This window comes from Festucalex cinctus, chromosome 8, assembly GCF_051991245.1.
Source record: "Festucalex cinctus isolate MCC-2025b chromosome 8, RoL_Fcin_1.0, whole genome shotgun sequence".
Lineage (NCBI taxonomy): Eukaryota > Metazoa > Chordata > Actinopteri > Syngnathiformes > Syngnathidae > Festucalex > Festucalex cinctus.
The window spans coordinates 26,079,962-26,104,988 of record NC_135418.1 but is presented as its reverse complement, the minus strand read 5'-3'; the positions used below and the strand labels follow the sequence as shown (position 1 = coordinate 26,104,988).

At 38.6% G+C, this 25,027-nt stretch overlaps 3 protein-coding genes across 13 annotated transcripts in view; 2 read left to right on the top strand and 1 right to left on the bottom strand.

The window, feature by feature from the left end:
- The window catches only part of LOC144024572 (synaptotagmin-2-like), a 400,108-nt gene that overhangs the window by 235,777 nt on the left and 139,304 nt on the right, over nt 1-25,027 (top strand). The window lies entirely within an intron of this gene.
- Nucleotides 1-25,027, bottom strand: part of LOC144023446 (metabotropic glutamate receptor 4-like) — a 151,907-nt gene that overhangs the window by 102,851 nt on the left and 24,029 nt on the right. Inside the window, exon 2 of the mRNA XM_077528915.1 lies at nt 17,000-17,972. Coding sequence (XP_077385041.1) covers nt 17,000-17,536 — 537 coding nt within the window. The 5' untranslated portion in view covers nt 17,537-17,972. The remainder of the gene's footprint in view (nt 1-16,999; nt 17,973-25,027) is intronic.
- The window catches only part of LOC144023447 (uncharacterized), a 250,689-nt gene that overhangs the window by 204,688 nt on the left and 20,974 nt on the right, over nt 1-25,027 (top strand). For 6 of the 9 annotated variants that reach the window (XM_077528923.1, XM_077528919.1, XM_077528922.1 and 3 more), the window contains 2 exons: nt 10,034-10,130; nt 24,589-24,688. In XM_077528923.1, the coding sequence (XP_077385049.1) occupies nt 10,034-10,130; nt 24,589-24,661 (170 nt within the window). In that variant the 3' untranslated portion in view covers nt 24,662-24,688. Of the gene's footprint in view, nt 1-10,033; nt 10,131-24,588; nt 24,689-25,027 lie in introns of those variants that run through there. The other 3 variants (XR_013284551.1, XR_013284550.1, XM_077528920.1) reach the window with 1 other exon arrangement.

The window sequence follows — 25,027 nt, the reverse complement described above, 5'->3', positions numbered from 1 at the left end:
GGGGCATGTTTAATTCTCTTTTATTTATTACTTTCCCGGGGGCGCTACTGAATGAGTTTTTGGGAGGGATATTTTGAGGACTCCTTAAATATGTTTTTTTGTTGTTTTTTTTCACCAAGACAGACAAGCAAAAATGTAATTGAATTTAATAATAATAATAATCACCATAATTTGAAAGTTGAATGCTAATTGCTGAATGCAAAATTTTGAATGCATGTGGAATGCTGAAACTGAAAGATAAATTATGTGCAAATTACAAATATTCATTGTAGTTGAATGATAAATGAATACAAATGAAACAAACTGCAATCTGTCTAAGGTGGCATTCGAACCATCGACTCCTGTTTACCAGTCAAAGCTCCGCCGCACTACCCACTGAGCCACAGTAGACTTGCCGTTGAAGCTGAATGCTAATATCGGCATGTGGAATGCTGACGTAAACTGAAGGATAAATTATGTGAAAATTAGTCATTAATTGTAGTTGAATGATAAATGAAAAAGAAGAAAATTAAACTGCAACCAGTCTAAGGGCGGGATTTGAACCATGCTTTCAGCATAATAAACTCACAACAAACAAACATTCAAAAGACTGATGAAATGCTACTACACTAGAATATAAACCCCATATAAGGGATGGTGTCCACGCTGGGAAAAAAAAAAAAAAAAAAGTTGTGTAAATGTTCTGCTGGACTTGTTGAAAAAGTCTATTTGTATGTGGACTTTAACTTAAAAAAATAGTTGCATATGTGTGGACATGCCCGCAATCAACACTGCAAAATGCCTTTGTAGAGGCCGGGTGAGCTCGAGTCCATTTTAGAGGTCGCCGTCTCATTTAGTACCTTGCATCTTTTTGAAAGTGTTCCCAAATGGTCAGTGAACACCACACGAGAAAGCTGCGTGTTCTTTCCAAACTGCCGACCTGTTCTTTGACCCACAATGGTGAACATAATGACACAGTTTCATGTGTGAATGAGCTTGAGTCTGCAGGCAGCCGCCGCCGCCGCCACTTTTTGATGGCCAAGTCAGATGCATGCCGCCGTCGTGACTCTGCTTGTTTTGCTAACCTTTCTTTCCTGAACACTTCACCTCCGTACTATGAGACGACACACCAGGCCCGTCCAGGCAGGGAAACAAGTCACTGTCACCGTCTATGTCTGGGCAGGCTTGGCTTGTTCCCGCACTGCGCAGCATCCCTGCCGGAGGCGTCGTCCGATATCTCCGAGTGTGCTAGACGTGTGCGTAATGCTCGCTCGCACGCCTCACTGGAGCCCGCCAAACTAACATCCCGAATTAGACGGTCGAGGGTGGACAAGTTTTTGCGGTTTCCACCCAATCTGGTGGCCTTTTCACCTGTCGGCGCCGCTTAGAGACGAGCACCTGCACGACCGTATTGGTGATATTTTAAGGGAACGCGGGCACGCAGTGTTTGTTTGGCATTTGTCAAGCTCAGAGTCAAGCTGACAATCACAGTAGGTCAGAGCCAATTGGCGGCTGTCTAAAGTGACTTGACAACAACCTTGGCTGAATAATGAATCAGTCAACCAAACAGACTGTGAAGAGGGGCATCTCGCATAATAGTGCTTCTATAAGACACCCGTAATGTCTGAAATTGGTAAATGGAGTGTCCTCTTGAGAACTAGTTTGTCTTTTTATTGTCATTGACCATTATGAACATCATGTATTTAACCAGTATCTACATTGGTTGCCAGAATTAGATGTCAAATTCAAACTTTTACATGGCTTTTTTTTTTTTTTTTTTTTTTTTTTTTTTTTTTGGGTGGGTCTACCCATGTCTACCAAATTGTTGCTAAGAAAAACTGAAATTAGAGGCTATATTTTGGAGTAAAATTTTATTTTGTTGCTATGCTCCACTTGCACAAAATGAGAAAAACTCACAATTTTTTTGCAATTTGATGTCATGGTTAAAATTTGGTAGGATCTGGACAAAATCTCCCTGACAAGTTTGTCTTTTATTAACCAGCTTTGGAAATAGACAAAATTAAGCCGACCTGATGGTAACTGTGTATAGCAAATTAAAATTCCATTTTGTTGAGTAAAGTTTCACAGACTGAATTTTCAAGTACCATTATTTGAGTTTTGTGTTTTATGGTGGAACACCAAATGTCACCCACATCCAGTGACAAAACTTTTTTCAAATTCTTTATTCCATTTTGTCCATTTGTCAAACATAGATGGGTAAAATCTTGTAGCAGTCTGAATCTTGAAGCACCCCTATAAATAATCCAAATGACCTTAAAATTGGAGCTTCAAATCAAAATAGCTAACTACGTGTGTAATTTTAGCTGGGTGTTCTTTTTTGCCAAATTCCATGCTGCAAAGTGAAACTGGGGCTGAATTTTGGAGCCGCGTTTTACAGCTAGTCATCAAACTTGACTGTCATGTTTCAATACATAATGACTTTCTTATTAACCATCTGTCTAGTACAAGTGAAACAAATTTAGTTGTAATTGATTAAAATGTCTAGATAATCTGAAATATGCATGAAAATAAAAAAAATAAAAAATAAAAAAAGAACCATAAAATGGCTCATTCACACCAAGATGGCAGACTATCAGTCTATCTGGCCATGAGTTCTTAAGACTTTTCTGTGGGTCTACGCAAAAACTCATTGACACACTCGTGAAAATGGCATAAATAATCCCAAAAAGGCAACTTCCAAACCAAGATGGCGACCTTTCACACTTTTCGTATGAAAATGCATCAACTTGTTTCTTGTGTCCACCACCTGAAAGACATCTGATTGGGATCGATACAAAGAAACTGGCCTTTTCCCAGCGTATTAGAGCAGCAATCAGTAAGCGGCTGTAATCAGCCACACTGGTGATGTTGGGAAGATCAAAGTGAAAAGAGCATAGTTACTTTGAGACAACATAGATCGATGCATCGTCTTGTCCAATAATGATTAGCCTTCAGACATTTTGGTCCTGTCAAACTTTGCGTATCAGCGCATATTCAGATGAAAACGGTTACGTTGGCCATTGATGGGTGTTCGTCAGTGTGCAACATCCAACCTTTTACCTTGATAACAAATCAATAGATGATGAAAGTGAATGGATGCCAAAGATCGCCATGGTTACAAGCAGAGGAGCTGACACACTGGGAAAGCTCCTTCATTGTTTTGCCGCCTCTCACAAGTTGGCCGTGGCCTTACTTAACCTCCCCGACGGTGTATTAAAGCCTCCCTTCTGTTTTTGTGTCCATGAAAAGTGCTGCACTTGGATTTAAAAAAAATTTTTTTTTTAACAAATTATACATTTGGTACTTGTAACCCTCAGACTTTGTTTGCCATTTCAGCTGGTTCATGGCGATGGATGGATGGATGGATTAAGATTTTTCGATTTTTCTGCATTGCCTTTCACTAACATCATGAGTCATTTGTAGAACTTCATCAGATTCTAACAGATTCATTAACTCATTTACTCCCAATAACGTATAAATATGTTTTTTAATGCTCAAAGTGTCCCAAAGACGTATTTATACGTTTTTTTTGTTTTTGTTTTTTATGCTAGAGCATACAGAAGGCTTTGATGCAGCCTCTCAACTGCAAAGAACGGTTGCAGAAATGGTAGTTATTACACAAACGGCCAGCAGGTGGCAGCAGAGCAAAGGAGATCAACCAGGGTCATCTAGAAAAAAAGCTAAATTACTTACAATTTTAAATAGATTTGTGAAAACTGATGAAACTTAGCTCTCTTCTAATGCTAATTGCTGCAAAACGGAAACAGATAGAAACATACTTTTTTTTTTTCCTGATGAAAGAAGAGACTTTAATCTTTCTTTTGATAGGTTCCATATTTTTATAGCAATTGAACACAATATTCTGTGGACCTTGCAAAATCAGTCAAAATCCAGTAAAACAGCCGGGAGCGAACGGGACTGCTTCTGTGAAAATGGCTGGGAGTGAATGAGTTAATTATCAAGTTAATTGTTACCTATTTTGATAATCGATAAATCGCTTCGCGCCATCGTTTTAACTCAAAATTGTGCAAATCCTCTGATTCCAGTAAATATTCTTGGATTTCTGTAATTTACCATTAACTCATTTTTAATACAAATAATAGATTTGCAAACAACTGCTTTTACTTTGTAAAACAATGATCAACATTTATGCCTTTTTTCTGACATGATGGGCCAAACCATCAACTGAATCATAAGCAATTAATGAAATGTTAACTTAATAGTCAGTTCAGTGAATTAATAACTTTTACATCACTGCCTTTTGTTTATTTTACATAATCATTTAACAATACTAAATAACAATAGGTTTATGACCAGCAATCGCAAAAAAATTACATACAAAATGATTTTTGATATCCAATTATTAGATCCATAATCAGAATAATCAGTTCTAAAATATGATAGCTGCAACCCTCGTCATTAGTCTAACATAGGGATGCAATGATTCCTCTAATTACTTGAATAATTTGGCTGAGAAAAAGTGGAAATAAAATCTTGGCCTTGAAGCATTGTGCTGATTATTTCCCCATATGGGCGCATGCTACTGCAGACTCACACATCACTCGGTGTTGGAGTACGTTGGTGTGATCGCGCCGAGCATTGAGTCGAAGACAGAGAAAGGTCCAAAGAACTCACAGCACGTCATCGCTTTACTAGTCGGGTTGCTCGAGCAACAGCTCATCTCACATAGAATTGAGAACGAAGACGCGATAACCACTTTTTCTCTCATTTGCATGTGCTGTATTGCAGTTGTATTATGCAGCGATTTCAAACTACGGTTTGTTTGCTTTGGCAATACCTTATGTTACGTCACATGCGGATCGCGACGTTTCAGTTCCATGCAAATCCGTAAGCAAAACAAATTCAATCAACAAACTGGAGGAAGCATACATGGACATATGTGTGCAAACGCACCCTCCCACACACTCTCTCTCGTGTCTGGCGTGTGAAGAACAGCAACAGATGGTTGAAGGTCTGCGTTTGGATTGGTGATGGATATTTGTCAAGTTTGCAGGTGCAAGAAAAATGATGTGTTTCGATTTAGGTGCAGAATCACCAAGTTGAAATGTAATCAAATGAGCATTTTTAAGCAAAGCTGAGAAAAGGGCAGGTGGATACGCATATAAGTCAAGGCTCAGTTCCAATTTTGACGGTCCATGATGACATTTTTCATGATTCATCAGAGCAGCATCCCAGAAAGTCACGTTGACAGATTGACACAAGACTCCGAGATCCCTATTTTTGTGCCCTGCTCAAGTCTAACTATGTGCATGGATGGCGGTATCTTAGTGCAAGATGGAGTGGGCGTTTGCATCATTGTGCGCCGTTGTGGGAGGGAACACAGCCGACTCCCGGCCAATCGAATCAGCTCCACCTTTAAACCCCGCCCTCGAGAGAGCCGTGAAGTCTACATGGCATCTACCTGTAGATGCAGGAGGAATTGCAAGATCTTCACTTGCAGATGATGTGAAGTTGGACGGGCACTTGGAGACTTGTGTCTGTTTTGTTTTTTTGTTTTTTTTGTTTTGCTTTTTTTGTCACCAACGTATGACTTTATGGCTGTAAAATTGCTCAAATATTTTTGACCTGTTTTATAGTAAAATAATATTTTTTTCCACATAAAATATGAACCTAATTCTTGTAAAATTATAAAATGGCGTAATTTCCCCAGTAATGTTAAGTTTTTAACATGACAAAAAAATTATTATTTTAATATTACAATTTTGTACGTCAAATTATAAGATTTTTTTTTTCCCCTTGTAATAATACAACTCCCAAGCCAATTGCGTATTTGCATGTGAAAGAAATCCCTCGAGGTCCTAAACATGGATGAACGGGATGTATACATGTCACATGTTCTTCCAGTTGTTTGCACAGAGTGTCTGTCACGTGGCCTCGGGTTGTTGTCACAATATATCTTTGCCACACAAATGGGTCACCAACGCGTGAATCAACATGCTCATCTGCCAGCTACATAACACAAGTGGAATATGAAGCAATAATAATAATAACAATTGTAATAATAAGAAGAAGGCCACGAAAGCACAACGCAGATGTCGGTCTCATTAGATCCATTTTGTCAATGCCCCGAAAGGGAAAATGTATGTATGAGCTTAGTTTTATTCAGTTTTATTTATTGTATAACCTTTAAAGAGTTGTATTTTAGTTTTTTTTTCAAGGCTAATTAAATAGCAGCCACTCGCTGTTGTTTACACTAGAAATTAATTTGACTTTAATCACGTAACAAGCTGTTGAGAACGCAATTAAGAACAGGAGCAGTCCTTCCTTGCACTCTTCAAGTCGGCACAAAAAATAAAAAATCCAATGGGCTGCATCAACTAAAATGTGACGTTGACATTTTAAATGGTTATTTTAATTTTGAATAACATTACAACTGCCGTGATTCTCTTTATTTCTCGTTTTAACTCATTCACTCCCAGCCATTTTCACAGAAGCAATCCCGTTCGCGCGGCTGTTTTACTGGATTTTGACTGATTTTGCAAGGCCCACAGAATATTGTGTTCGATTGTTATAAAGGCATGGAACCTATCAAAAGAAAGATTAAAGAGGCTGCATCAAGGCCTTCTGTATGCTCTAGCATTAAAAAAATAAATAAATAAAAAAAAGAAAATTTAAAAAAAAACGTATAAATACGTCTTTGGGACACTTGGAACAAAAAAAACGTATTTATACGTTATTGGGAGCCAATTAGTTAATAGTAGTATTCTATTTTCGTAAAAAAGAATTGTGAATTAAGATTTTGTAGTTGTACGTACACTTTTTTTTTAAACAATTATTTTTTCTAGTCCAACTATTACTACTTTAATATCTTTAAAAATGTTGTTGTTTTTTCCTCTGTAATAATCACAGCTTTATTATCATCTCATTATGATATTTATCTTGGAGTATTAGTGCTTACAGTGCTGTCCGGTCTTCATTGATAAGATTTGTCTGTATTTGGAAAATATTTACTGTGTTATTGTGTAGAAACGCCAAAAAGGTGCATTTTATGACTTAATAATACTGTTTGTGTAAAGGGCTAGTGTGCAAATTTGTTTGATGTGCTAGCGCGTTATTTAGGCTAGCATGCTAGCTAATGCTATTGATGAGCCTCATGAAGGTGGCGTTGAATAATTTCATGACTGAATACAGTCAAATAATATATTATGTACTGGTAATTATAACCACTTTTTGGGGAGTGTCAATTATTCCCAGCGGGGATCCTCTGTACTATTAATAAATAAATAAATAAATCCCCCCCAGGCACCGTGAACCAAATCCAACTATTAAATTTAAGGCCTAACATAATGACGAGTCCTGTGTTGAACAGTTGGCCTCCAGTCGAATAATGACACACTTGAACTGAAGCGCGTCCGCTCCCGCTAAAGCGTTGGCGTGAGAACGCGTCTGTCGCACCTTTGAGGCTGAGCTTGAGGTTGGGGGATGAACTTTGATGCGCTTGATCTGCCCGGCTCGTTTCTTTGTCTTTGTTCTTGCGGAGTCGCCGGCATTTTGCGCTTCGACTTCCTGCGCGTTCGCCCGTGACGTGATCGGCATCAGACGTGATGACAAACAAATAAGCGACGTAAGGGTAAACGGGTTGCACGCTACACTCATGAGAGGTCGCAAATGAAACCTGGTTGGTCTCTTTTACAGGCATCCAATTGCAGTCACTTTGGTTGGCATTACAAGTGACGCAATTCACATTCAAGTGGCACAAATCTGAAGGGAAAGAAAGGAAGAAAAATACACGGACAATATGACAGTATAATTCTCTGAATTATGATTATATCCTTTTAATGCCATAACTTTTTTTTAAAGGTGTTTTTGTGAGAGGTAAAAAAAAAATGATTAAAATTATACCTGTAATACTAACTATGACAACTTGCTTAAAATATCACCCATTTTGTAATATTAGGATTTTTTTCATGAAATATTAAGACCTTGTTCTCGCAAAAATTACATCTTGACTTTAGGATTTTTTTTTATTTATTTTTTTTTTTCAATTTTGTAACATTTAATTTATAGTAAAGGTACGACTAAATTCTTATAACTTTCTGATTTTTGTGCAGAAAAATTAATTGTGAAAAAAAAATTTATTCTTAATTTTTTGAGTATCATTCAGTTGTTTACCCTTATCCATTTTTCTTGTTATATTCAGAATTAATTCCGTAAAATGTTTTTCCCTAAAATTAAACATTGTCTGAATCCTATTTCTTGAAATATTATGACTTAATTTTGTTTATATTTAGATTTTTTTTTTTTGTAATGTTGAAACATCATTATTTTAGGATTTGTTTTTTTTTCCCTCATAGAAGTATAACTTTATTCCTGTGAAATTTCATTTTGTTCTTATAAAATGATTACTTTATTCTTGTAAAATTAAGACTTTTGTCTAAAAAAAAATAAATAAGAAGAATTGTATTTTGTAACTGACTTTTTTTGTAAAATTAAGTCTTCTTTAAATAAAATGCAATATGAGAATAGTTTTTTTTCTTGTAATCTTAAGATGTGATTCTTGAACTATTTGTACCTTTATCTTGTACCAAAAATACAAATACACATACAAAAAAAATAATTTTGAGAGAATACAATTAAATAAATTGTATTCTCTCAAAATTTATTTTCTTCTAAAACATTGACTTTCTTCTAGTAAAATTCTCATTAAAAAAAAATGTAATCTTAAATTTTAATTTAAAATTAAATTATTTTTTTTAATAAATTTAAATTATTTATCTTTTTTTTTTTTTTTACAAATGCACAGCCTTTATTTTCCATCTAATACAAGCATATTGTTTATTTTTTAGCAGAAAAATGTGTGCCTTTTGTTTGTTGTCAGATTTAGTCGTTTGACCACATCTTTATCCCCTTATTGCTGTAGTTGTTTTCCTTCAACCAAGCAAGTGTTGTTTACCCAAACAAAAGTACTGAACTGTTGACATGGGCGCAAATGAAGTCAGGAGAGAGGTCGCGACGAAGCAGATGGCGCTCACCTCCGGGAAGGGAATGGTTGTTGACGGGCAAAATAGAAAGACGCCGTCACGACTCCCTTTTGGTACGAATATGAGAAGCCCCGGAGGTTTTCAAGGTGGAACTAAACGTGGAGCCGTGAACAAAAGCTCCGCGGGTCAGCGTCATCTCCGTCTCCAGTGTGAACGTCGGGGGTGAGAAGAGAAAGCAAGTGCGATGTGGAGCGCGTGTGTGCTCGAGCGTGATAAACGCTCTTCTTCGACGCTTCTTCCTCTCAATTGCTCTTATTTCACTGAGGCCTCAGGGTGCCATGTTCGCTCTTTCAGGCCTGCCGAGGAGTATTAGGGCCACAGAGATATTGAGAAAAATAGCGTAACGACAGAGACACATTTGTTCACAAATTTTGCGGGGTTTTCTTTTGAGTCTTTCCTCCGTTATTTACTGAACATTTTATTTATTGGCTGTTTATCTGCCAAGGCAACGCAACGCAAGTTTGACTTTGTTGTATCTTGGTGTCACCGCGTTTAGCTGACGTTCCACCAGCCTGCTACAATTTACCTGTATTCCCTAACATTTAACATAGTGTGTAAAAGCCAAAAAGTGACATCATACCATTTATATGAAGTGCTACTGCATGCCCATGTGTGATGTCATGTTAGCTTGTGCTTGCATGTTATTTAGGCTAAAATGCTAGCGCTCGTGCTTGATTGAGTCTTGCGCATTTCTGTCCAATCTCACGTATTCATGCTTTGCTTTGATTTCCCACATTAAGAAAAAGTACCGATCGAAAAAAAAAAGGTTTGTCATTCTTCAAAAGGGGCTGTTTTTTTTCTGTGCTCTGATTGGATGTTGCTACGGTCAGTTAAGAGGCCAGTTCGATTGATTATTAGGCCCCATCCCAATCGCCGATGTTACTTTTTCTTGTGATTTTGTAACTTTTATTCGAGTAAAATAAATATTCAGTTTTTCGTTTAGCCTCAGAACTTTAATTTAGTCATATTTTCGTAATTCTACTTTTGTTAAATTGTGTCTGTGAAAGAACTGTTCCACTAACGCCTAACTTGAAGCAATTATCTGTGTGCAGGGCAAAGATCCAAAGCCACTATCAAGCTCGGGCCTGAAACGCGACTATCCCGAAACACCCACACACCCGATGACTTTGATCATATCAAAAGCAAAAGGTAAGCAGAGCTGCATTGGGTTTTGTTAGCTGCATAGAACAGATTCAGATTAAGCAACATAAATGCGCTCGCTCGATGAAGTTGTCAAAGGGTGTCAGGGCGTATTTGCCTTTGGTGATGCGTCCATGTGCCACGTACATGTGTATAACCTGCTGCCTCCATGAGTGAAAAGTCTTTGTGATTGCTCTTCTGCACTCAAGTAGAAGCCATTTTAGTAGAAATGCGACAGTCGCCATAGTAACAAAAGACTCGCCATTGGCCCAGCAGTATGCGGCGCGGGGCACGCAGTTGCCCAAACACCGCACTCTGATCTTGCGGCGCCTGGCTGCTGACGCTGCTGCCTTTTAAGCCGCATGGCGTGTAAAATTGTTGGCGGGAAACGGCCTCCCGGCACATGGTCCGCGAGTCTCATCGCTGCGTTGATGTCCCGCCATTGAAAGCAAACGTTTACGTCTCTGCGCCTCTTCTTGTCTTTGCATGGGAGCTCATGCAGTAAATGGCGTCCAAATTTGTTGAGTGAGCTCCGTCCGGGGCCATCGGAGGGGGTGGTCCGGCAGAAGCAACTAACTCTTATACGTGCACGTGTGCGTGTGCTCATCCCAGGAATGTCATAACTTGAGACCCGACCTAAATGACCTCATTGCACTCTCCATTAATGCTTTACTGCTTAATCCATACGGTGACAAACCTGCTTTACATCATGTTCACAAGTTTCTCTCTCTCGCTCTCTCTCTCTCTCTCTCTCTCTCGCTCGCTCACTCGCTCTCCCTAATTCTGTGTCGAGCGCTCAACTGAAGCCGACCATAGTGCTTGGTGGAATTAAATAGGGCACATTTTGGAAAATTGACTTTTTAAGTGCTTGTACACAAACAGCTGGCTCTCTGGAGTGGCCGCCCACCCTTCAAGTGTGAAATTAAACATACATCTTATATATATATATTTATTTATTGTACTTCTGAAAATGTGCCTGCAAGAAAGCCCACCTGCTCTGTTATGTAATAATGGGGATAATTCACATATTAAGCCCCCCCCATCCACACCCGTTTCCCACCCATGACTTGATCAGCGAGCTCATGTCAAACTCAAAGTTAAGCAGAGCTGCATTGAGTTTTAATGGATGTGCAAATTAGCCGTAGCTAACAGTTAGCTTCTGATAAGATATATGTAAACCAACAGAAATACCTGTCGCACAGGTATGAAAGTGGACATGTAACAAATGTATATTTTAAGCTCTTGTATAAAAAAATAGTACCTTACAACAACCTACTTCGTGTTTTGTCTGCCTAATTCTAAATCTGCGTCATAAAATGTGTCTGAGGGAGCCATTTTGACATATGATGTCACAATTTAGCTTACTTACATAACAACCACGCCCACACCGAGTTTCTCTGCCCCTAATTGGGATCTACACTACAAATATCAAGCCAAAAGGTAAGCGGAGCTGCACTGAATTGTGTTGTGTGCTTAAAGTGTTAGCTTCTGATAAGTTGAAAGTAAGTAAACTAGCAGGACAGCGTTCCTCTGTCCCTCCATCCGAGTGCAGCGACGTAGTCCTTCAAATTGCAGACACACGCAACGTAGAGTAGAGCGGGGAATGCTAATGCCCCGCAATGAGTAAAAAGAGATGTGCGAGATCAGAGAAATGCCAATTAAATATGCAAGGAAGCTGCTAACGCGCATTAATGAGGAGAGAATGAGTAGCGTGCTTTCACGAGCGAGCGAGTGGGATGGAGGATGCTCATTACCTGTTTGAACCGTGTGGCGAACGTGATGTTCCGACGCTGCAAACGGGAGGAAAAAAAAAAGAAAAAAAAAACTGGGCACATGCAAAGCAGCTGGTTTGAAAAGCAAAGCAGGATTTAGTTGCGGTGGTTTACCAGATAAAAGAAAATCTGCACTTTATGACAATTTCCTTCTGCATGTGCTGTTGAAGACGACATGTTGTGCTTTTTTTCCCATGTTTTAAAACAGTGTTTCCATGTCTTAATAGCATGTCGGTGGAATACTTATGTGGAAACACGGATCAGCAATTAGAACACTTTAGATGCCACTTTTCAGCCTCCACTCAAAATGAACGACTGTTCAGGAGTTGGGATGATTTACGCCAGTCATGAAAATAGAGCCCGGAGTCTTTTCTTAGTAAAATTATAGTGTTTCCCTTTAAATTTGTAAAATATTCATTTAGCGTTTAGAATTTATTCTACCAATAGTCTCCGATTAAATTCATAAACTTGATTCTTGTAATTTTAAGATTCATTTGTTGTAATATTACAAAGGATAGATTGATGATCTGATTCTCCGATAAATACCAAATATCTCTTGTTTGGTTTTTTTGTTTTGTTTTTTTTTACAAATATTGATAAATGTTTGCTATGTTAGTGATTTTCTCTTTTTTTCGTCGTCTTAAAATGTTGTAAAGGCTTGCATAGATGTTCACAGTTTTTACTTGTCACAGTCAGTTTTTCTTGTCTCAAACAAATTTTGAACATCTTCAGACAATTTTTCACTGTTTCTGAAACCCCAAAGCATTCGTCACTCAATGAGATAGCAGCTTAAGAGCTCAATCTAAAACTGGATTAAGTTTCAGGGAACATTTTATTTATGTATTTATTATTTATTTACATTTTCAATTAAAATGGATTACACCACATTATTTTAAGCCCTTCCAACTATAGGCATATAACGATTAAATCTTACATTTGACACCATGGCTATGTAATATTTTAAATGAAATATTAGGTGTTTTGCTGCTTAGTTTTCTAAAGTGGAAGTAAAATGCCCGGTTCAGTAAAACCCCGCCTCTCCCCGTGTGATTGCCGCGCCCCCGGCGAGCCGACTGCAGTCTGCTGTTGGAGATCTGCGTTTGAGCACTTCTCTGAATGCAAGCCAACCAGCCATTGGTTTGAATGTTAAACAAATGTCTCTGTTGAAATTACAATCAAAACCTTCAACATCTTGAAAAGTTGTTTAAACAGTACATTTTTCAACCAGCCACCTTTTCTCGAACAATCCTGGTAAATGGGCTAAAGTTTCCTCCATCTCATCAAATGAAACTTGCCACTGGTTTGGTACATGCTGAGCGTGTGCTGGTCATAAAAACTCACCGGCTTGTGTATTCCAGGGCCGCACCTAATGATCATTCAGCCAATTTTATTGAGCAATCAGCGTACTGGCTATGATTTCCCTCAGCGAGAGTTTGGGGGGGGGATTAAAAAGTGATGATTGGTTTGACCAACATCTAAGTTGGCTTTAGGGAAATGTGTGACTTTTTTGCAAAGAAGCCATCAGTCCATGGCGGGATTGCCGTTATTTGGATTTATCATATCTGGTCAGGTGGCAAAAAGTGCTCAGTCTATACTTACAGGCAGGTCATATTTGGTCAGCTTTACAGTGAAGTAAAATTGACCAATTTGAGGAAACATAAAACAGAGACACGACATATCAACAAGTTATCAAAATCCTGCAATAATTCACAACTCCACATTTAATTAACTCTTTTCCTGCCAGACGTTATAAAAGAAAAACTTTGATATGACAGAGGTTTTGATCATTGACGAAAAAAGATACAATGCTTCCATCTGCTGGCCATCGTTTAGAGTGTTTTAGATTCCACAACCCATTGACCAGGCAGCGCTGCACTTAGACGTTGCACTGAAAAATTTTTTTTTAAATTGTTGACGTTATTTAACGTTTATGGCAATATACGTCGTGATTTTACTGATCGTTATTACACGTTTTTGGCGGTCAAAGAGTTAAGAGTCTGAATCAAGTGTGCTCTTGCCTTGTTACACGCATGCATTTTCTTCTACTCACAACCCTCATGAACCCGCCTACTGACACACAGCGATGAAATCAGTCGCTCATTTGTCATAAAAGAAGGCTAAATCGAGATAAAGCGCCATCGACTGTTGCTGTAATCACCTTCATCAAGGAAAAACTGAGTCAGAGAAGCAGAATTAACATCCTAACAATGGCAAGGAAGTACAGAAAGAGGTGATGTATCAAGGAGCTTGTGATAAACAGCCTGCTGAGTTCTTTTACTGTGGGAAAACCCTCGTAGATTTAACTTATGTGTTATAAAGGTGACGTCTTATCATTTTTCTTGGCGAGAGCAGCGAGCGCAAAGAGACAACGAAACACGGTGACACTTGCTTTTGAAGTTGAAGAAGAAAGAATCTTTTGTTTGAATTATCACAGGCGTTACTTTCTCATACGGTGCGATTTCAAGCAACAAAAAGGCCGGGAAAAGTCAAAGTAGGTTGCTCATGATTAATTGGTGCTAAAATCAGTGATTTTTAACCCCTTGGTAGTATTTGTCCCATTTTTGGGCTTTTTTTTATGTGTTTGATGTGTTACTGCACATCAAACAAAAAGTATTTAAAAAAAATACTAGAAAACAAAAAAATGTCAGCAGCTTGTCATAACATGCAGAGGTTCAAAAATTGCACCATTCGGTAATTTGAAAATTAGTGCAAATGGGAGAGGGTGACTTATACCATTTTTCTTTATAAAATGCCCATTTTGGTCACATTAACTCTCATTACAAATCTTTTTTTTTAACATTGGCAAAAAAGTAGGCATAAATAAATATATAAAATTCTGCTGTTATGATGTACAGACTTTTTCAAAGCTCTAATTATGTCAATTTGAATTAACTCATTTTGACACCCCCAATAGGCATATCCATCCATCCATCCATCCATCCATCCATCCATCCATCCATCCATCCATCCATCCATCCATCCATCCATCCATCCATCCATCCATCCATCCATCCATCCATCCATCCATCCATCTTCCTAATCTCGTATCCTCACGAGTTTGAAGACACCCTGTGCTGGATCTAGCAAAGCAATGATTCCAGCACACTACACCCCAGAATGCCTTGCTAGTCGTGAGTTTTCATTGTACCCTCAACATATTCGGGACATTCTACTTATGCCAAATGCAGCAAAGCTGCGCTGGAACTTGCCGGAGTCTCTTCCATGTTTCACAATAGCTACAGCGCTCTTTTCTCTGCATTTGTAAACAAAACAAATCGGCTCATTACAAGTGCTTTACTTTTTTGTGTTGAATCCTACTTTATGTACGTGAGAACTGACAAGGACAAAAAGAAATCCTTGCATGAACAGAGCCTAAGCACATCTAAACAGTCAACTTGGAAGAAAGGCCACAGCGGGTGGCAATGAAAGCCAATAGTAACATATTAAGCGCTTGGCTACTGTGACAGGCAATACCTCTCACTGCTTAGCAACCAACTCCTTGTGGGCAAAGTCAGAGTGATCCGATTTACCAAGGGATCCCCCGCTCACTCTCGCCATCCAAACTTATCAATGTGTCCGCTGCGTTGCGGCAGACATCACACAAACCCTTATCGTGTTTCTCTTGTTTTCTTGCTCTGTATTTTTCTTTTGTTCCAAGAGCAAACATAAATCAAAGAATCAATCACAGGGCTGCTTCTCGCATCACAGAATACACAAGAGAGCAAACACTGCATGAGAAAGTGCCAGAAATTGACACTGGCAGAGCTGAAAATATCCACCAAGAGAAAACTCTCAATTCTCGTAAATTTTAAATTCTATTTTGTAAATATGTGCTTGGTCCCTACCAAAGCTACACGTTAAATTCTCGTGATTTTTAATGGTCAAGAATATAGATCATGATTTGGTTTGTTTCTGGGATCAGCGTTCAACTACACAAATATTTTCATAAAAATCTAGTCACAACTTTTGCAACAAAATTCTGTGTTGATGATGTTGCAGTCATACCTAAAAGGTAATCATCGTTTTTAGTCATACCGAAGCTACACACAAAGCTCCCGTTGGAGGCAAGTCACAGCTGTTGAGGTCTATCTTTTGATATAAGCACAAAAGTTAATCCGTTGACCGGTTGGTCATACTTTACTCATTCACTGCCATCGACGGAAAAAGACGTCAATGTCAATTTGTTTTGCTGGACTGGCAGTGAATGTGTTAAGCGACACACCAAATGTCAACGTAATTTGCTCGCACGTTGAGTTAAATCGACAGTATTAGATTCAGATCATGCCTAAAAGCTGTTATTTTTCTTCTTTTTCTTTATATTTCCGTGGGTTGCAGCTACACACAAAATGTCATCGTAATCCAGTCGCCACTTTTCAGGCACACTATTCTCCGAAAGTTTGTGCTATGTAGCTTTCAGACCATATTGCAACTTAATGAGCATGAACACCACTTCAAAAAAAAAAAAAAAAAGATACTGGAAGTAAACTATTTTTTCTATGAAGCAAGTGAAATATTTTTTATTGAATTATAGGATGGTTAAATTATTATTTGCACCTTTTTTTAAATATGTTCAAAATATATAATGATAAATATATATATTTTAAATATATTATATAATTAGAATATTATTATATTATATATATTTTTTTAAATACATTTATTTATTTATTTATTTTATTTTATTTTATTTTATTTTATTTTATTTTATTTTATTTTATTTTTTTCGTGCATATCGCCCACTCCTAAATGTACTGGTCAAATCATTGATCAAACACCAGTTGTGAATTTTGCCGTTCAGCTCCGAGTTAGAGAACATCAAATGCAGAAATTACCAAAACATTGAAGAGTTAGACATGCGTATTCAAAATTTCCAGAAAGTCAAATTCAGTCGACCTGGAAAGGACATCGTGCATTTTAGGGTCATCTGGAAATATTATCAGAAAGACGACTCTCCGAAACGTTTTGTGTTTCTTAGATATAAGATCATGATCAAAAGTAAATCCATCCAAAGCTAAACACATCAACCAAACTCATTGAGTTTCTTGGCCACACCAACATAGCAACTCAGACAAAAACACGAGCAGCTGTTCTGGCATCCACCCTTACCTTGAAGAGCCTCAGTATGTTGGCCACCATGATGGAGACGGAGCTGGACGAGGCGCCGATGACGCCCACCACCCTCTCGGGTTTGGTGATGATGGGCGCCCCGCCGCCCAGACACTTGACGTCCGTCCCGTCCTTCTCGATCAGCGCCTGCACGAAAGTGAGCGACTGCTCCAAGGCGTGCGTGTCCCGGGAGCAAGTGTCCAAGATCCGGGCGCCGAGCGTGATGTTGGGCAGCAGGTTGTTATCGTTGTTGATGCGGTCCAAGGCGAAGAGCATGGCCTCCAGCCGGTGAATCCCCTTCTCCTTCTTCAGCTCCCCGCATGGCTTGCCCTCGTGGCCCCTGGCGTGGACCGGGAACAGCCCGCCTAAGGAGATATCCCCGTCGATGCGGATGGAGTTCAGGTGGGTGTGACCCGGGCCTTTGGGTTTGGCGGCCTGCGCTGCCTTGAGGGAGCTGTCGAGAAGCAGCAGGAGGAGGACCACGCCGTGTCGCTGGCAGCCGGTCCCGTCCGGTCTGCAAGGCGGCGGGTGAAACATGACCGCGGCTCGTACGAGCAAAAGCGCCGCAATCAAGAAAATACAAGCCAGGTAGTCGCTCGCGCAGGCCGGAAGGTTAATTGCTCCCCAAGCAGCTGGCACGAGAAAGTCTTCCTCTCATGTTTTCTCTCACTCAGACAGTCACTTAATGTCCAACGTGAGCCCGGGCTCTTTCGCGGAGCCGTAATCCCGCTCTGCTCGCGTCCACTCCACTCCCTCACTCCATCGTCCGAATCGACTCGTCTGTGGAGATCCTTGCACTCAGGGCATCGGGAAGAACAAAAGGTAGAAGATGACCTCCTTCAACTCCCCTCTGGAATCTCTAAGACGTCCGCTGGAATCGCTCGTTTTAATCTTCACTGTCCCCCTGGGCGGGGATTCGTTACGTGTCAAAGCCCGTGGGCCCGCTTGGCTCGGCAAGAATCACGGTGAATTCCTGCAAGATGAAAAGGAAGAAGGCAGCGAGTGAGGTCGTGCAGGGAAGAGAAAACAAGGAAAAGGGATTTGTGTTGGCTTTTCAATACTTTTTTTTTTTTTTTTTCAAATGTAACCTTGTATCGGCGGTATTACAGGCAATGACGCGTTTTGAATTCAGACTGAGCTGTCACGCTCTCTTTCAAGGTTGATGGTCACATCCCACATGCTCGCTTTTCACCTGTCAGCCTTGCCAAAGGTGCGCACATTCTCGAGCAGAAACATTCACATTTTTTGAATGAGTTCTTTGCTCGTTATGTCGCACCACGGCACTCGTGTTTTTTGTACAAAATACTGGCAAAATCTTAGACTGCTATTTGCAGGGCTGAGCCCTATTGTGAGGAGTTTTTTTTTTTTTTTTTTGCAAGGCCAAGAGAATATGTTGGATGACACTTGTTGACAAGAGCTCGATGAATAAGTTATCAAATTTAACTGTGATTTTGATTTTGACTTCTCTTGATCTTTAAAACGAGGTACTTAAAGAAAAACAAGTTGTGAAAGTACCCTTGAATGCACCAGGTTGCCTGCCTAGCAAGCATGTAGCGGACGTGATTCTGCAGATGTACTTTACTGTAAAGCTAGACACACAACAAAAATAATTACACACGTGGTCTATTGAAATATGCTTCGTTTTTAAAACATTGCTAGCGCTAGTACTAATGTCAATGTAATATCCCACTGAAATGCTCACAGAAAATTAGCACTGACTTTCCAATCTGGACAAAAACAAAAAAACGCACCTTTCTTCTGTTCTTATTTGTTCTCACTCCATCCATGTACGGCACCACACTGCGCCCAAGAGGCCGAAATGCACAAGAACAGCCAGTATTTGTTTTTCTTTTATTTTCAATTGCAATTATTGTAGTATATTTTTGTTTTACTTTCTTATTAATTCAATTTCTCATTGTCCTTTCAAGTTATGTTTAAGGTTACGTTTTCAAGGATTCAGGGAATGTTCCTTTCCTTAAAATTTACAAAAACAAAAATGAACTCATTTGCTCCCAATAACGTGTAAATACGTTGTTTTTTTTTATGTTTTAAGTGTCCCAAAGACGTATTTAGACGTTTTTTTGGTTTTTTTTATGCTCGAGCATACAGAAGGCTTTGATGCAGCCTCTCAACTGTAAAGAACGGTTGCAGAAATGGTAGTTATTACACAAACGGCCAGCAGGTGGCAGCGGATAGATAGATAGATAGATAGATAGATAGACAGATTATCGGCTGGGCCGATTATCGGCGCCGATATTCAGCATTTTGAGAAATATCGGCATCGGCCATTTTGAAGAATCATATGGCCGATAATAGATCCTTTTTTTTTATTTATTTTTTTTTTTTTTAAGTGTTAACTTCAGGGAACTAATTTAAATGTAATTTTTTTTTTTAAGTTTTTATTTTCATTTTTGTCGGCCCTGGGAACTCTCTGCACCTTCTGTTTTTGATTGAAATTAAAACTAAGACAAGTAAAAATTTAATACTTTGGATATTTTGAAATTTTGGAAGACTTATTTTTTGTAGAAAATAATTGTTTGTTTTTATTTAACTTTTGAAAACATGCTACTGCGCCTGGGAGATCCCAGAACTTGTCTATTGACTAAGATTTTTTTGGGGAAAAAAAAAACCAAAACAAAAAACCTTAAAAATATTTTACTAACCCTAAAAGTTGCTCAATAAACATGTGCTTTAAAATAAAAAAAATAATAATAATTAAAAAAAAATAAAAGCTGGAGTTTGTATTTTTTCCAAATTTTGATGTCCCTTTTTTAGTGAAAATGAATATCGGCTCCAAATATCGGTTATCGGCATCCTTCACTACTAATAATTGGTATCGGTATCGGGCCCAAAAAAACCTTAGCGGTCTATCTCTAATAAAAATGTTCTTGGTTAGCACCAAATATGTTTCCATGAGGCTTTGTTGTAAGACCGAGATTATGAGCAGCAGTTCCGCATTTTGTCATAAATCCCATGTTAACACCATCACAACGTTGGAGGTCAATTTTTGCTCACATGATCATTGTTATAGGGACGGCTGCTCTATGATACACGGATCTAGGAAACGATTAAAGCTGTAAAAATGAGTCCAACATGGCTGGCTGTAATCTCTCATCGTGCCAAATGGACCATTTGAACATTACCTTGGTGTGTCCACGCACAACGACTGGCAAAATCAATTACATTTATAATGGAAGTCACACGTAGGTCTCAGAAGCATGTACGGCGCACACAATGAGGCCTCGCGGGGTAAAGCAAACAGTTGGAAATGGAAATGGCGCTATTAGCAATGAAAAGGGACTTTAATATTGAAAGGGAATTGTCCGATTTAATAGACTTGCTGCATTAAACAAGAAGACTCTTGGTTCTGAGCAATCACGAACACAGCACCGCGTTATTATATTGTTGTCTGTGAACACCCTGTGGGCAGCTTTTCTCAACGATATGGCTTGGGTTCTGTACTTTTAAGTGTTAGATATTTCCACTGTGTGCACAAACTCGATATGGATTATTGGGCGAGAAAATGCGGATACGATGAGCTGTTCATTCTTTTTTTTTCCATAGATAACCGCGTATGTCAGGGGTGTCCAAACTACGGCTCGGGGGCCATTCGCGGCCCGACATCCATTTTTTTAGTGGCCCACGACATATGCTAAAAATGGCATTTGACTCAGTTCAAATAAAATAAAAACAAAAATGTTTGGAGATGGTCAAAGTAAGAAGGGAGGGTGTCGAAAAAAACAGGTGCTATTAAGGTTTATTTTAGTTAACTAAAACTAACAAAAAAAAAACTAAAATTCAAAACTACAATTTCGTTAACGAAATAAGATAAAAACTAAGATACTTTTTTAAAAAAGAAAACTAACTGAAACAAAATTTTATGTTTACAAAACTAACTAAAAATAAAACCAACTATAATTATAGCAAAAATGTCCTTTGTTTTAGTCTTTGGTAATTAATTTAATGCATGAGCCTTTGAGGATGATTTTAAATGTGATTTTTAGTAGATTTATTTAGATATAAACCAGAATAATAACGTTGCACCCATGGTGTTTTTTAAATATTGTGCACAAGTAATACTCATTAAAAAAAACAACTAAAAACTAATACTGAAACTAACTAAACTAAAACTAAGCATTTATTAAAGAACTAAAATTAATTAAAACAAATAACAGAACCACCCTGAAAACTAATTAAAACTAACTACATTTAAAAAAACAAAACTCAAAACAAAATAAAAACTCAAATGAAAAATTCCAAAACTATAATAACCCTACTGCCATATTACAAATAAATTGGTTTATATACTGTAGCATTTTTCTAAATATTCAAAAGCACAAATAAATTATTTGTACAATTTTTAGAACTAAACATAATTTCTCTTCATAACATTATGTGGCCCTTGCGTCCTAATTTTCTGTATGTGGCCCTCAAATGAAAAAGTTTGGACACCCCTGGCGTATGCAGTTTTGGAAACATGTGGAAAGCGTGTTTTTGTTTTTGTTTTTTTCGTTCTGTAAGTCGTCTTTATCATTATTATTTTCTCTTTTCCCTTTTAAATTGTGTTTTACTCTGTAATATAGATCAGCTGGGGTGTGAAATAAAGAAGGAAGGAAGTATGAGCAGCATAGTCTCATTTCATTTCATTTCATTTCAAGAACACGTCAAACACACTCGCGCGCGCATTCGCAAGCGTTATTGAATACAGACACTCAACTATTCACCCAGAAGCCGTGTTGTGTGCACTTATCAACACTCTGGCTCCTGGTTGATGATGTAACGGGCTCTGGAGTAAGCAATCTCCGTGCACGCAGTCAATGCGCAGGCCCTTGTTTTACCGCAGAGAACGGGTTAAAGGCTTGGATCAGCAAGCGAGCGGCCGAGATTCATTGAGAGCACATGGGAAGTGACAAGGTCCTGTGGATACACTCGGCTATCTCCGCGCCGAGTGCGGACAAGTCATTTTTCACAGGTGATTCACTCCAGGTGCCCTTTCAACTGCCGCCGGCTTGCCGTGTAGACGAGTGGATGAGGAAGAAGACTTTTCAATGGGAGGAGAAAGGTCCACTCTACTTTTTACAATCACACAATATCGATAATCGGGCCAAAGTTGAGCATTTTTCCTCTTTTGAGATCTTTTTTTATTTTTATTTTTATTTGTGTTGCTGGTTGGAATATGTATGGGGTGCAATACAATTCAGGGATGATACATTTTAAAGTTCCTGATTGTGTAACGGTATGGGCCACTGTCGCAATAAATAGAACTTGGTTTTGTTGCCCGATTCCTATAACTGATATCGGTACTTGCCCATTCCTACCAAAAACATCAAACAATTCTCTACATGAGGCCACATAGGGCCACAGTAACAAGTAATAAGTACAGATATCTGTTTTCAAATGTAAGTAATCAAATTAAAAAGTCATAAGAAATATTAATAGCGAAGTATGTATACCTGAGAAAACTAGTTAAGTACAGTAACAAAGTATTTGTACTTTGACTTCCCAGCATTGATGAGCAGAGATCTTCTTCCGCTGTTGAAAATTGCCACCAATTGTTTTGTTTTATGGTTGTTGTATAAACGTACACCTTCTGGCACACTGGCATGTGGAACACAAACTCAAAGAGAGCAGCAAGGACTGCGTGAGCTCTTGCTGCCAAGAAAGTGTCCTCAAAGAAACTATTCTGCAACGCTGCAAATTTCCCACGTCAACATGTCCGTAGGCCGAAGAGGAGATTTAATACCTGGGAAGATCATGTCAGGCTTTTAGCGTTGTTGTCAATAAGGTTCCGACTTAGCCAGGGCGCATTTTAATTCTCTGTTTTAAAAAAAAAAAAAAACGAATAAATCATTGCAGTGACGAGCAATGCGCCTCACAGAAACCTATGTTGATATGCAAGCTCCCTCTAATGGTACATAAAATTATTTATGACGCAAATGATTGAATGTTGCAATTGTTTGAACTTCAAGAAGATTCAGATTAGTGCTGAAGACCACTCCAATAGCGTAATAAATTAATTAGATAAAAGTATTTAAAGAGTTTATGAATCAAAATGTTATTTCTTGATTTTAATGTATGAAAAGAGATCATTTGGAAAGTTGAAGAATTTTTTTTTTTTAGAGTTCAAAAAAGAACGGCATTGTGTTTTTGAATCTCTATCGTTGTCATTTTTGTGCACTTTAATGTTGATTTGAAGTCATTTTCTGGTAGTGAAGGTCATAACTTCAACTTTTGTTTTCTATCAAGGATGACCTGTAAACGGATTTTACACTTATTGCACCATTGTTGGAGTCCTTATTACAGTTAATTAGATAAGTCTCTCGATAGATAGATAGATAGAAAGAAAGCATTTAGCATAGCTAGCTAACAAGAATAAGAGATAGATAGATAGATCGATAGAAAGCATTTAGCATAGCTAGCTAACAAGATTACAATAGATAGATAGATAGATGTAAAATGTAGACGTAAAATGCCAGATTAAAGAGAATGTGATATTCAATAATCTTCAGCAAAACAATGGACTGATCCGCAAGTACTTTCTTTACTTTCTTTGGTTGTTTTTCCAAATTGATAGTGTCAAACCTACCACCACCTAGTGGCTGATGGTGGAATTACACCCAAAATAAACAGCAGGCAGCATAAAATAGTTATAAACCGTTCCCCCCAAAAAAATCTAAAATACAATCTTTTTCTTGCACTGTATGTTATTTTATATTTAGTAGGCCAATAAGTCCATCTTTTATTTCTTTAATCTTTTTATTTTTTATTTTTAAATGCCTTTAGTTCTTTTGTTTTTTAAATATATTTTAATCATGTAAATCTAATTGAGTTGTGTATGGAATGGACTATATGAATTGCCTCGCCTTACAAAAAAAAAATACCTGTGAAATAGCGAGACCGTGAGTAACACCAGGGAGGTTGGTTTACCTGATACTTTTCAGAATCGAAACCGCTGTCCGTTTTTTCTTAAACCCTTGAGCCTATACAAGAATTCTGGTCGTGATGGTGCTACCGTACTCGGAGAATTATTTTTTGAGGTGACAAGTTTGAGAAGCTCCGCATTAGCATGTCCCGTATCATCACCGCCATTGTTGCATAACCTTTTTCCAGACGTCTGACGTGATGGAGCATACGGCTCACGCCGCAGATTGCTCAAGTGTGTACACTAGTATATAAGCTCGGTGAGAATGTGCTTTAGATGCATGACAAGTGCTTAGCAGCTTGAAAATGTCAGCGAGAGCTTCCCAGAAGATTGATATCAAGAGAAAAAAAGCTTCACACGGTCGCGAAAAGCTCACTTTAGCGTTATTTTTTTGGGAAAAAGGCCATTCTATAAGCTTCAGGCAAATGAGGACGTGTCATTGCAGAAACTGACAACTTTATTCTGTAACTAGACCCTGACAACTTGCGGTAATACATCTAAAACACCCTCCACCCTCTGATATTTTCTCACGAAGAGTCGTCTTTTCTTTTTTTTGTTTTTCCACCGTGCACACCGAGGCGCAGCGTGGGGCGCTTGGGTGCTTATATCGTTTGCACGTCGCCCGCATGCCTGTCACAGAGTCGCGTCTTTTTGGTTTTTGATACAGAGGCGATGTGGCGGCGGTGAGAGTCAGCGCTTTAAGGAGGTCTGCAGAACGTTCGTGTTCCAGCAGGAGATAAACGACTGACTCGCGGGCGGAAAGATAAGACCACACGCACGCAGCCTTCAAGGTCACTATTCGATGTCAGGAGTGGGGAATCCTCAAATATAGCAAAGAATCATTTTCTTAGCTGGACTTTTTTTTTTTTTTTTTTTTGTATTGTTAACACTTTTTGCACCTCAGTGAACACTAGCCATTTAAAATGATCCAAATTAATCATTATGGTCCAATGACCCAAATTAATAAATATGGTTCTGAACCAAGCTTAGGGTATGAAATAAGCACTGGGATTGTAAATTAGGGTTTCAAGACAGGGTTAGGGTTACTGATGACTGGTGAAATTGTCACCGGTGGACTTTTTCAGACACAAAAGCCATTTAGTGTC